Source organism: Zootoca vivipara, chromosome 3, assembly GCF_965207765.1.
Source record: "Zootoca vivipara chromosome 3, rZooViv2.hap1.1, whole genome shotgun sequence".
NCBI lineage: Eukaryota > Metazoa > Chordata > Lepidosauria > Squamata > Lacertidae > Zootoca > Zootoca vivipara.
The window spans coordinates 108,076,044-108,089,043 of record NC_142586.1 but is presented as its reverse complement, the minus strand read 5'-3'; the positions used below and the strand labels follow the sequence as shown (position 1 = coordinate 108,089,043).

General features: G+C 43.7%; 1 protein-coding gene across 4 annotated transcripts in view; it reads right to left on the bottom strand.

The window, feature by feature from the left end:
* Positions 1–11,875, bottom strand: part of ACYP2 (acylphosphatase 2) — a 53,600-nt gene extending 41,725 nt beyond the window's left edge. The window contains exons 1-3 of one of the 4 annotated variants that reach the window (XM_088666873.1): positions 11,599–11,875; positions 9,150–9,166; positions 6,023–6,132 (exon numbers count right to left, since the gene is read on the bottom strand). In XM_088666873.1, coding sequence (XP_088522999.1) covers positions 6,023–6,132; positions 9,150–9,166; positions 11,599–11,650 — 179 coding nt within the window. In that variant the 5' untranslated portion in view covers positions 11,651–11,875. Of the gene's footprint in view, positions 1–6,022; positions 6,133–7,745; positions 9,167–11,598 lie in introns of those variants that run through there. The other 3 variants (XM_035110967.3, XM_088666874.1, XM_035110966.3) reach the window with 3 other exon arrangements.
* Positions 11,876–13,000: the final 1,125 nt, after the last annotated feature.

Here is a 13,000-nt window from a genome sequence, read left to right as displayed (position 1 = left end):
GGATTGGACACCCAGCCTCCCAGCTTCTCCGTGGGAGTGCGGCACTGGTGGCTGAAGTGGGTGCCTTTCCGCCCCACTGATGGAAGGGCATGCCAGTGGCCTTGTCAGCAAGAAGATTTCCCACAAAACATCTGGCTGGCCACAATGGGAAACAGGATGCTTGACAAGATGGGCCTACAGTCCGACCGAGCTTGAATATTCTCTCCTGTCTTTAACAGTGGCTTAATCCATGTGATGTAGTGGTTAAAAGCAGTGGACTTGTAATCTGGTGAACCGGGTTTGCAACCCTGCTGGAATGATTATTGAAAATCCCAATGGTGTTAATTCAGCTGAGGTGCAATATTCATCAATTGCCAGCGCTCTCTTCAAATTTTCCATCAGGAACACGATTACTACTTATAGCCTCTGGCAGGAACAAAGAACAGCCTTTTTCAACCGCTTCTAAATTTACATTTTGTCCTCGCTCTGGAAAATAAATTTACCTCCACCTCCAGCAAGCTTCCTACCTCCTGCTCTGGAAATGAGAATTATGCTGCAACGTAAACGTGGAACAAGCTCCGCACCAAAAAAGGAAGGCCTGTCGTATCATGGCAGGTTACTATAGCAACAATTGGAACAGCTTCATTTTTGGACTACAGATCAAAAAGCACAGCTACGAATGCCTCACCATTTGTGCCACTCCAAAACAAAAAGCAAAAATCAACCGAACAGGAATCTTCTCAGTTTTTGTCCTGAAACGTTTTGAAACAAACATACTGTACCAAAGTGAAGTTCGCATTTGTTGCCCCATCCACTTTTGCCCCTGGCCCTCACAGGCCTGTTGCCCTCGGAATGTTGCCCACAGGGGAATGTGGCCCTCGGGATGAAGACATTTCCGCACCCCTTTTCTAAGGACAAGCCGTTTGCATCTGCATGCATTAACGTGGGCTGTGCTTTAAAGAACGGCCATGTCTTTCTGTGTGCTGGCTTGACGTGCGCTCTTAGAAATAGCAATAATAAAGGACACGAAACAGGTGGCATTTTGGTGATGCAAGAGTCCAGTATCCTCTCCTCACTCTATAAAGGACATCCCTTCTGAAATGCCCAGCCCCTCAGAAAAGGGAGGAGCAGAAAGGCGCACATTGTATTGCTTGGGCAGGGGTAGGCAACCTAAGGCCTGGGGGCCGGATGTGGCCCAATTGCCTTCTCAATCCGGCCTGCGGACGGTCCAGGAATCAGCATGTTTTTACATGAGTAGAATGTGCCCTTTTATTTAAAATGCATCTCTGGGTTATTTGTGGGGCATAGGAATTCGTTCATTGTTATTTTTCAAAATATAGTCCGGCCCACCACATGGTCTGTGGACCGGCCCACAGCTGAAAAAGGTTGCTGACCCCTGCTCTTGGGCTTGCCGATCAGGAGGTCGGTGGTTCGAATGCCCATGGGAGGGTGAGCTCCCATTGCCATGTCCCAGCTCCTGCCAACCTAGCAGTTTGAAAGCACACCGGTACAAGTAGATGAATAGGTACCACTGTGGTGGGAAGGTAAATGGTGTCTCCCGTGTGCTTTGGTTTCCGTCAGTGTTCCATTGTGCAGATGTGGTTTAGTCATGCTGGCCATATGACCCAGAAAGCTGTCTGTGGACAAACGCCGGCTCCCTCGGCCTGAAAGCAAGATGAGCACCGCAACCCCGTAGTCGCCTTTGTCTGGACTTAACCGTCCAGGGGTCCTTTACCTTTACCTTTTTTTACCTGGAGATTGAAACTGGGAACTCCTCCAAGCAAAGCAGATGCTCCACCACTGAGCTATGGCCCATTTTGATTGGCAACACAGGGACTATTAAGACGCAGTAGGAGGAAAGATCCCATGTTGCGGGGAAAGAAGAGATTGTCTCAGGAGGCAGCTAAAAATAGGTGAGCATGTTACCATTACCCATCAAACAGCTCCACCTAGAGCTCAGAAAGTTAGGTCCTTTGAGAAGCCATGCTAGTTCCGCTTCAGCAAGACTTGTTTATCCATAAGCTTTCTAATTTTATGCTTGATTATACTTCCCATCAGTTTTCCTGAAACTGGTGTTACGCTAAACAAACCGTAAGTTCCTGGATCCCCCCCAAATCCCTTTTCAAAAATTGCTGTTACACTGCGCACTTTCCAAGGTACGTATTTTTGTTAGAAGATCAACATTCTCACATTTTCTCGGCAACTGTCCATTTACATTCCTGCATTGCAGAGGGTTGAACTAGATGACCCTCAGAGTCCCCTTTCAACTCTACAGTTACGATTCTAAACATATCCGTTAAATCAGATAGCACTGTGCTCAATATTGGTTTAACAACACCTACAGCTTGCCTCAGCTCCTGGGTGCCACTTAAGTCCAGGGTTGCTGAGGGGAACTGAAGTTCAACCATTACTCCAGCATTTCCTCTTTAGGATGCTTCTTTGTTTTCATTCTCCATCTCAAGGTGACCCTGAGCGTTTTGGCCAGGACAACATGCCTCCCCCCGTACTCAATTATTCTTGGATCCTAGTATCACCACCCACAGTGATTCTGTGGGGTTTCAAACTTGCTAAGACTCTATGTCCTATTTGACATACAGAGCAACACCACCTCCGAAACGCCCTTTTTTGTCCCTTCCTATATAGTTTATATTCAGAGATAACTCTGTCCTACTGCTTCTCTCCAATCCACCAAGTTTCCTTTATGCCTACTGTATCTATGTCTTCTCTAAGAAACCAACCCTCCAGCTCACACATCTTGGCTTGGAAGTTTCAAGCATTAGCGCATCAACACATAAATAGGGCCTCTCTCCAAATGTGTTTGATACATGCGCTTTACCCTACAGACCTTTGGCTCTCTGAATTGCTGCTGTGTGCTCCTGCCCTCCAAGCGTCTAGTTCTACCTCACCCACACCTGAACAATCATAAATATTTCCCCCCTCAACCTGATGATTTGTTCTGAATCAGCTCCTCTCGACTTCCCCCATGCAATCAGTTTAAAAGCTGCTCTGCCACCTTTTTTAAAGCACCGTATCCCTGGCTCTATATCTCCGTCCCCAGACCAAAAAGAATATGACATTCCTATCTTGAAATCAAAACAACACATAAATTAACGGCCCCATCACATGTTATGCGAAACGATCAGCAATCTTGGCAGAAATACAGCATTTCTACCAAACTAATTGCCTCTAATCAGCCTTACACAACAGAAATTAGAATGCCTTTGATTTATTGCATTCTGTTTCCCCAGCATTACTCAGTACTCTAGTCTTCTTCCTTCCAAGTACTAGACTAACAAGCCTCCACCCTCTGCCCTCACCCTTTTCATCTTGGCACCTGGCCACGTTTGGAGTTCTGTTTTTACACCGTTATAAGAGGAACCTGCAACAAAAGGGACTACACCCTCACCTCCCAGCAGGACTGCTCAAGTTATTCTTGATGTTGAAACAAAACAAAAAAAATTCCTTCCAGTAGCACCTTAAGAGACCAATTACGTTTGTCATTGGTATGAGCTTTTGTGTGCATGCACACTTCTTCAGATACGGTAGATGCACACGAAAGCTCATACCAATGACAAACTTAGTTGGTCTCTAAGGTGCTACTGGAAGGAATTTTTTTTATTTTGTTTTGACTACGCCAGACCAACACAGCTACCTACCTGTAACTACATCTTGATGTTGTTTGACTACAAATCCCACCACTCCTGAACACTGACTATGCTGGCTGTGGATGATGGGAGCTGGAGTCAAATACTCTCTTGATGACACCATATTGACTATGCCTGCTATATAACGAATGCATGTATATGCCATGAATATGCAGAAATTCAGAATGTAGTTCGGGGTGCAACTTAATAAAAAACCCACCAAGTTTCAATCCCTCATTTTTTTGAAGATTTGTTCAAAAGCATGTGATCAGCAGCTGGTGAAATCTCTGAGGTCAGAGGGGTGTGTGAATACAATTCTCAGTGATTGGGGCTGGGACTTCAGTGCCAAGCAGAGTTCCTTGACCCACTAGATTAATTATCACAAGCAAAGTAAATAAAGATCCATAGTAAAAACAGCAGGACAAATCATGCAAAATAATCACACAGATGTGTATCGATCTCGCCTGATGGGAGTTGCAGTCTAAATATATGGAAAGCATCAGGCTATCTGTAAAAAACAACTCTATGGAACTCAGAACTCTATGGAACCCCTGCTCTCCCTATGGTGCAGATTCAGTTCATTCTTCAAACAGCTTTGCAATATTTTCCAATGAAAAAGCTCCGCTCATTGTTCCTTCTGACTCCTATAGCTTAGGCTTGACCCATAGGCACGACTGGGTCTACTGATGATGTGTGGCCAAATGGGTGTGTGGGGGTCCGATTGCGTCCAACCTTCTCATCAAAGATTACATGTTCTTGCCTATGATGTCATTAGCAAGCTCCCAAACCGAAAGGGATCTCAGCAGGCCCCAACTCCACCTTGAATGCCATCCTTTGCTTGGGGCCAAGAGACATAGGCTGGTCGTCCACAGATCCCCATCTCCTGGCTTTAGAAAGCTGGAAACAGCCGTATAGCAAAGGAAGGAATGCTTAACATTTCCTGGCAAATGTAAGCCCTAAGGGGGTCTTCTATCAACAGCCCCTCCTTCTAAAGGGCTTGGGCAGACTTCAGATTGTTTAGGAAGGTGGGTATCCTCACCTTCATAAAATGAAGCCACAGCTGCAGCAATTATGCTGGTTCCCTTAATAGGAAACCATTTGGCGAGAAACCGTTCTGTCTCTGGGCGCTTGTAAGCCATTTCTATTTTCAGGCAGGATTCAGTCATATGCCTGCAAATCCAGGTGGTACAATTAAAGCGGATATAGAGCTCTTGCACAACACTGGGAGAGCAGGCTTCAAATCCCCACTCAGTCCTGAAGCAAGTGGCCCAGTCACCATCTCTCAGCCTAAGCAACCTCACAGGGTTGTTGCGAGGATGAAATGGGGAGGAGAATCGCGTAAACCGCCCTGAGATTTTTGGAAGATATAAGTGGTATATAAATGTGAAAAGGGACCCAGGTGGCGCTGTGGTTAAACCACTGAGCCTAGGGCTTGCTGATCAGAAGGTCGGCGGTTCGAATCCCTGGGACCGGGTGAGCTCCCGTTGCTTGGTCCCAGCTCCTGCCAACCTAGCAGTTCGAAAACACGTCAAAGTTCAAGTAGATAAATAGGAACCGCTACAGTGGGAAGGTAAACGGCGTTTCTATGTGCTGCTCTGGTTTGGCAGAAGTGGCTTTGTCATGCTGGCCACATGACCTGGAAGCTATATGCCGGCTCCCTCGGCCAATAATGCGAGATGAGTGCGCAACCCCAGAGTCGGTCATGACTGGACCTAATGGTCAGGGGTCCCTTTACCTTTACATGTGATAAATAATAAAATATCAGACATTTACAATAAGAAGTGTGACAGGGAAATGCACTGAGAAGTATGGGTGGGGTAATAAATATTTGACGCAATGCTGGAAAACCTCCCCAAGAAACACATCAGAATGAATGCTCAATAAACAGCCAATGTTGTCTAACTTCCTCTACACACTTTGTGCAAATGAATTAGGGTGAATGCTTAATAATCTGGTCATCTGGAAGTGACAACAGAGACAATCTCTCTAATTTACACATCTAGGGCAGTATCCAACGTAAGTTCCATGGGTGCAGATTACCGCTAGCACAATTGGAACATTCTCCCTCTTCTCCCTCTGCACGCCATACCCAAATCTGATCCAGAGGGTTGAGAGGATCCCTAGAGCAGATACAGGGAGTGCCAGGGACTGTGGGAGCTCCACTGTGAGCTAACAGGCATCCTTGGTTTGACCGAACTACTTACTTAACGTAAAGGTTGAATATACAGTACTGTAAGTCCAAGTGAGCAAATGGTTTCATTTAAGACCTGGAGGAAGTCCAGTTTAGAGCTTCAGTATCATTTCCTCAAACCATTTTGTTAATTGGCAGAAGCGTTTTAACCAATCCAGCAAGTTAGTGAAGCCAGCACACATTTCAGAAAATGCTATACAGTACTTACATCTCCTGTACTTTATCTTCTGGACCCTGTACCTGGCCAGTAACCGTCCCTTGTCTGGTATTTTTAACCCAGCCAACTATTCCCATTTTCCTAGCTTTATCTTCTGTATACTGGTTGAGGGTTGCAGGTAACGGGGTGCGGGGGGAGAAGAAGAAGAAGATACACAGATTTTATGCAGTATCTGAAATCATATAATGCAGCTCAGCCTTAAAACATCACATTTCTTTCTGCACAATTTTCCCCTAAGGATTCAAGAGGACCAACAGACATGGAGTTGCATCTCACAAAAGTCGTATCTCGCTTTGCAGAATGTCTGAATGCCGTGTGAAAGTCTCAAGAGTTTCCTGTTTCATCCACACCAAGAAATTATGGTTACTGGCTGTGAAACAAGCCATGATTCAAAAACAAACTTTATAAATGATGATTTAGAATCCTGGCTTGTATAGAAACTGCCCACCATAATTTCCTGGTTCAGCAAAACAGGAAACTATGGTGAGTTAGCAATCTTTGCTTTGCATCCAGGTGTGCAACAAAGAGAGGAGCAAAGGAGTTGTGTACAAAACCAAAAGGCTCCTTCATCTGGCTTATTAAACACAGATGTAAGATCAGGCATAGGCAAACTCAGCCCTCCAGATGTTTTTGGACTACAACTCCCATCATCCCTGACCACTGGTCCTGTTAGCCAAGGATGATGGGAGTTGTAGTCCCAAAACATCTGGAGGGTCGAGTTTGCCTATGCCTGTGTAAGATCATCCAAGTGTTGACATGGGTGCTTAACAACTGCAGTTAGAACTTTATGATGGGGCATTTCTTGGAAGAGTGAATTTGAGATTACATTCTCCCACTGCTGTTTAAAAATAAAATTTTACATACTTTTACAGTACACTGCTTGCACTTCTATTATGTTCCTGTTAACATAATTTGCAAGGCATCTTAAGTTTAAAAGGACAAAGTTGGACTACTAAGGAAAGAAAGACAAATTGCATGCTGCAATAAGCCAGGAAGTCTTCATTTAACTTTCATTCACTATTAGCATTCAAACTGGGAAACCGTGGTTACCAAGTTCAGAACAAACCAGAATCTAACCATGATTTGAAGTTTGTGTAAGAACTTGGCTTGTTCCATACTTGCTCACCAGAATTTCCTAGTTTGGACAAAACTGGAAACTATGGTTAATTGAAGACTTCTGGGTTTGATAGTGGGACACAGAGAAGGAGAAGGTGCTGCATGTGCCAGAACAAAGCTCATTAGTATCTGAATAAAGTTATTAACTTGCTTTGGGCACACAGAACATGTTGCATAGTTCATTGGACTCTACTAAAAAGAGAAAACTGAATTAACATTAGCTCAGTGTATGGTTTCTGACTTCCCATCTTTAAAGCATGTACTGTATCATTTTGTTTCCAAAGCTCCCCCACCCCCAGATGTCCAATGGGTGGGATCTTAGCTGCAAAGAGCCCGGCTATTAAGAAAGAAATTAAACCATTAAGGTCCATTTCTTAAATCACTTGCAAATCTCTGAAGCTCTACTTTCCTTTCCAACACCAGCATATAAATAAAATCATCTGCTCAGACCAAGACTCAAAGGCTAACATTTTCCAAAGAAATCATCAAGCTATCTACAAGCTCTCCAGTAACACCACTTTAAATTATCAGATGGACCTCTGGCCCAGAGAGAGACCCTCCACAAGCTTTGAATAGAGGCAATAGAGCCTTGTATGTATAGTTTTCAGGGGCATTGTATTTTAACAGGAACATGTGTCCACATTTACAGTATTTACAGTAGAACCTGATTTTATGAACTAATTGAGGAGATAGGAGTTCATAAAATAAAGTTCAGAAAACTGCTTTTGAGCATTACAGCAACTACAGTGCTTTGAGTGAGAAAGACAAACTGAAATGCCTTTTGATTTATTTTTCAGTCATACAGTGCATTATCAACAGCAACAGATCTATCATTGGACTATGACAAGAATCAAGTTTTTATTATTGTCTTTTCTTGCTGCCAAAAGTTCTGATCTTATTTTTGCTTGAGAGAATTCGCTATCTTCTTTGCAGCCAAATCTCTCAGGCTTTTCAAAAATAGGAGCTGTACCACATCACTTTCTTCTTGATCTTCCAGCCACTGCAGAGCTATTTCTAATGCATTGTAAGCTTCCGAATGTGAGGGTCCAGGAACGACAACGGTGTTGTAAATGCTCTCGGCATCAGAGTCCTCCTCTGTTTTGAAATCTGTAAATTCTTTTTTGAGGCATTGAGCGGCTGCCTGATCAGCAGAAAGCTTCTCATGATGAACACCAAGATGGTGAATCCCGTGGCGAGACTTGAACCGCGCCAGCCATCCTGAGCTAGCCTTGAAGTCAGGGTTGCCATTCAATTTCCTGTTCATTTCTAAGGCCTTTTCACATAGAAGTGGGCCTGAGACTGGCTCGCCAATATTTCTCATGTGGGAAAACCAAGCGTACAGAGCATCTTCCAAGGTTGAGTTCTTTGCGCATTTCATCGTCTTCCGCTTCTTTTTGCCATTTTCGCTGCCCATCGTTGAGACAAAATGCAGGAGTGTGTCTTTGTTTTTCTTGAGTTGTGAAATCGTGGACTTCCCAATTCCAAACTCCTCTGCCAACACTGTTGCCGTTTCGCCTTTCTCCAACCTTTCCACAATCTCTATTTTGCTTTGGAAAGTGAGCACAGTTCGCTTGCGTTTCTTGGTCACTGTGAAAAACGGCGTGTTGCTCAAACATAATCTTTCCATGCTGTATGTTTGGGAGTATGGGCCACGGGAAGATCAAGGGGCAAAAACTTTTAAGTCTATGAGACCTTTGCACAAAGTTAAAGTTCATGCATATGTACCGTGGTGCTTTTTTCTCATCTGGTTGAGTAAGATGGCTCATAAATGTATTGTTCATACAACTAGTTTTCATAAAATCAGGGTTCTACTGCATTTTATAAAAAAGGATCTCCGTTAAAACACATACCACAGATACATAATACTTAACTGTTCAGATTAGCTTTGAAAACTTGGCATTACAGACTCTTGGGGTCTCTGTACAGGCCAGAGGCCTTATTTTTATTCTTAGAAATATGATACAGCAGCGATGAAAGATTGATGTACTTCATGTTGTCTTACCATTCTGAAACATACACCTAGGAAAGAAGAAAAAGAACATTAAAATAAATGCATGTTTTTATTCAATCTAGTACAGCAACATTTTAGCATGTTCAGGAAACAGGATGCCAGAAACATTGATAGTAAGTGGTGCACGTTTGCCACAAAGTTTTTGTTGTGCTCGATATAACTACAGTATTTGCAAATTGACAGATGATTATGAATAACTCTTATGTTCTCTGATGTAGCAAGTGAGATTTAGATTTGCAGTAGAAATGAAGCTCAGCTGTGTGCTCCTGATCTTTATGAATGTGTCTGCTGAATTTCATGGAGAAACACAACCATATGCAGGGGGCATTTTTATCTACCGTACTTCTATAGGTTTTGATGCAGTTGTTTTATATTACCGTATTTAAAAGTTTACTGTTTATTTTACTTGCTGGGTTGATAATTTACTTGTTGAAGTTGTTTGTGTGACATGTATGTAAATCTAAAATGAAATGAAATAAATAAATAACTAAATACTGTATAGGTTTGTTTTTGCAAGAATCTTATAGAATTGATTTTTGTCAGCATGTGTGTGGTTTTATTTGTGATTTGTGTATGTGTGTGCGCGTGTTTCAGCTGCTCTGAAAGTCTCATTGACCCAGGCTATATAAAATAAACATAACTGAATAATTATCATAGCTGCCAAGTTTTCCCTTTTCTCGCGAGGAAGCCTATTCAGCATAAGGGAATTTCCCTTAAAAAAAGGGATAACTTGGCAGCTATGATAGTTATATGCAACAAGAGCTGAACTGAGACCGGAGAATGTCATTTTAAAAGCTTTTCATTTGACTAGCCTGTTTTCTGCAGCTGGGGGAAAAGGATGAAGCCAGTACCGTGCAGGAAACATAACAGCTACAGTTATTTTTGTCCACTACCTGGTGCTGTTGCATTCACTTTTTTTCCATTCTCCTTCCTGATTATCCTGCTTCCTACGGCCAATTAGCAGGAGGGAACAGACAGCCCCATTACTTTAAATGGCATATGCTTTACTTCCCAGTGAAATCAGTGGGATTAAATATTTCTTTAGATGTATCTTGCCCAGTGCATGAAACTGGTTATCATTCCTTGTATCTTGCACCATATTAACTTTGGTTGAGCACTTGTGGATGAAAGCTGCAAACTTAAGGATACAGTACTTTCAATGCAGGAAACTCTGTTGAATGTAGTGGGATGAATTGTGTCACAGTAAACTTGTTTAGGATTAAGTTTCCAACTCATATATACAGTATGAGCTGAATTATGTAAAAAAATAAATTTAACAATGAGGTTGCAACCTCTTATAATATAAAGTTATTTCTTTTCCTGATGATAGGTCAATGAAGTTCATGAAAGGGTTACGGGGGATCCCTATACAACATATAATTTATACATGGTGGATCCAAAGTCATTGTACATACATTCTTAACTTCTATGTTATGGATTCTCTTCACATCTAGCTACATGCTCTCTATCTTGGCCACCTTTTAGCTATGGATCCTACGGTATATACAGAAGATAAATTTTTCCATGTCTTCCCACATCTCCACCACTCTGCTGAAGCCAAGTACAGTAGGTTCAGATCTGTTCTGTCCCTGGATGGGAGACTGCCTGAGAACCACATGCCTTGGGAGGTCCCATGATGGAAGAAAGGCAGAATTTAAATGTAAGAAACAGAAAATTAAATAAATTTTCAGTAGTGGCCCCACAACGGTGAAATGCCCTTATTATCGGGTTTCACCCTTAGAATGCAATCCTATACACACTTACGGGGAATGTCCCACTGAACTCAATGAGGCTTACTTCAGAGTGGACATCTATAGGATTGTGTGATCCTGAACCCACTAATGGGGGAGCAAACCCATTTAAACTCAATAGGATTTGCTTGTGAGTAAACATGTCTTTAACCTACAGGCACAACACCTAGTCTTTAATCTACCCCCCCCCCCGCTCCATTTTGTTGCAGTCTTAGGCTGGGGGGGGGCTGCTCCTCCTAAAACCAGTAAACGAAGTACGAGAAATAAAGTGTGTGTGTGGGGGGGGGGGTTCTTACAATCGAAGCAACGAAATCAATTGGCATTAAAATACCCAAAGCAACCACCTTGCACTTTTTCGCTTTCCCTGCACGTTGCGCATGCGCAGCAGAGTCCCTGCGTAGGGTGGGAAGCTCTACTTCTGGCTAGCGGAGGAATACCGAACGTTACCCGTAACCGCACATGCGCCGCAGGCGACGGTACTTGCGCATGCGAATTCCCTCCCTTTCTCGCGCCCCCTCTCGGTAAGCTTCCACAGCCTGAGGGAACCTCGCGCATGCGCCCTCTCTCCCTTTCCCCTCTCTCTCCCCCTGGTAATTCGAATACAATCCCCCTCCCCCTCCCGCTCATTGATTATTATTACGGTATTATATTATATTATTATTAATAATAATAACCCGGCCGCTGCTCACCCTGCACCCGGCCGAACACTTCGTAATCCACCGATTTGAGGACCCGAGACATGATGAGGGAAGCGTCAAACCGCCAGACCCGGCACCGGAGACCACCCAGCGCCCCCCCCCCCCGCAACGCAGCGTCACTGGTGGGGAAAGGGCAGCGAGAGCGCCGAAGAGAAGACGCGAGAGCGGCTCCAATAGCCTCAGCTGGCGGAGGTCGCGACGGAAAGTCGGGAGGCTCAAGCTTCGCGGGATAGCGACCGCCCGCCTAGTCCGGGAGCGCAGCCGCCACCGGCATCCCTTTCTCTCTACGAGGAGGAAGGAAGTTGGGAGAACCTTCACTTCTCCCTAAAGCTCTCTGCTGGAGGGATGGGATGTGGCCGGGAGGGAAGGGATACAGGCTGGGCCCCTTACGACAGGGATACCGCGTTAACTCCCGCTCCGCATTCTGCTAAAGAACCCGGTCGCTTGGCTTAGCTTTGACGGCGCCTGCCCTTTGGAACTCCCTGCCTCTTGATGTAGAGCCGTGCCCTTTCCGGCCACTGCTTTGAATGCCTTTCCTGTACAGAGCATATATAATATTATTTCCCAGGCATGGGCGTAGCGGGGGGAGGGGTATTTTATTGATAAAAATAAATTAAAAAACCCATAAAGCCTGCCCCCCCCCACAAAAATCCTGGTCCCACCCATGTTCCCAGGGCATCTTTGACTGACACCACCTCTGTTATTTTCAGTGCCAGGTTTTTATTTTTAATAATAATAATAATAATAGTGGAACTATGGAACTCACTCCCACAGGAGGCAGTGATGACCATCAACTTGGATGGCGTTAAAAGAGGGTTGGGGAAAATCATGGAGAAGGCTATACAGATTCATCCGCTATGGAACTTGGGGAGAGGGCTAGCTCAGTCACTGTTAGCATAAGCTACCTCATCCTTGGGGCCTTGGATACTAGGTAAGGAAGTGGTAAGGAAGTAATGGATGAATAATCCAATTAAACAGAATGGCCCCCAACTAATTTGGCAGCTGTTGCTTTTTTAAAATAAGAATTTTTAAAAAGTATACACAAAATGGGAGACTTGCCCTTTTCTCTCATATGCAGGAGAAAATGCTTTGATACATAATTCCAAGCATTTCAAAAAGGATGTGTTTTCCTTAATTCTGAATATATATATATATATATATATATATATATATATATATATATAACACACAAATGTATGCAGATTTAATTGGTTAATTTAAGAAAGGGAAGATAAAATTCAGAGCTGAGTTGAGAGGAAGTGGGAGGACATCAGATAAATTTAGAAGCAATACGAAAGAAATAAGCTTAACTAACGCCCAAAGAGTATTCTAGGCATCCTGGAGACTCAAAAGGTCACACTTCGCATACTGTACTAAATTCCCAACCAACAAA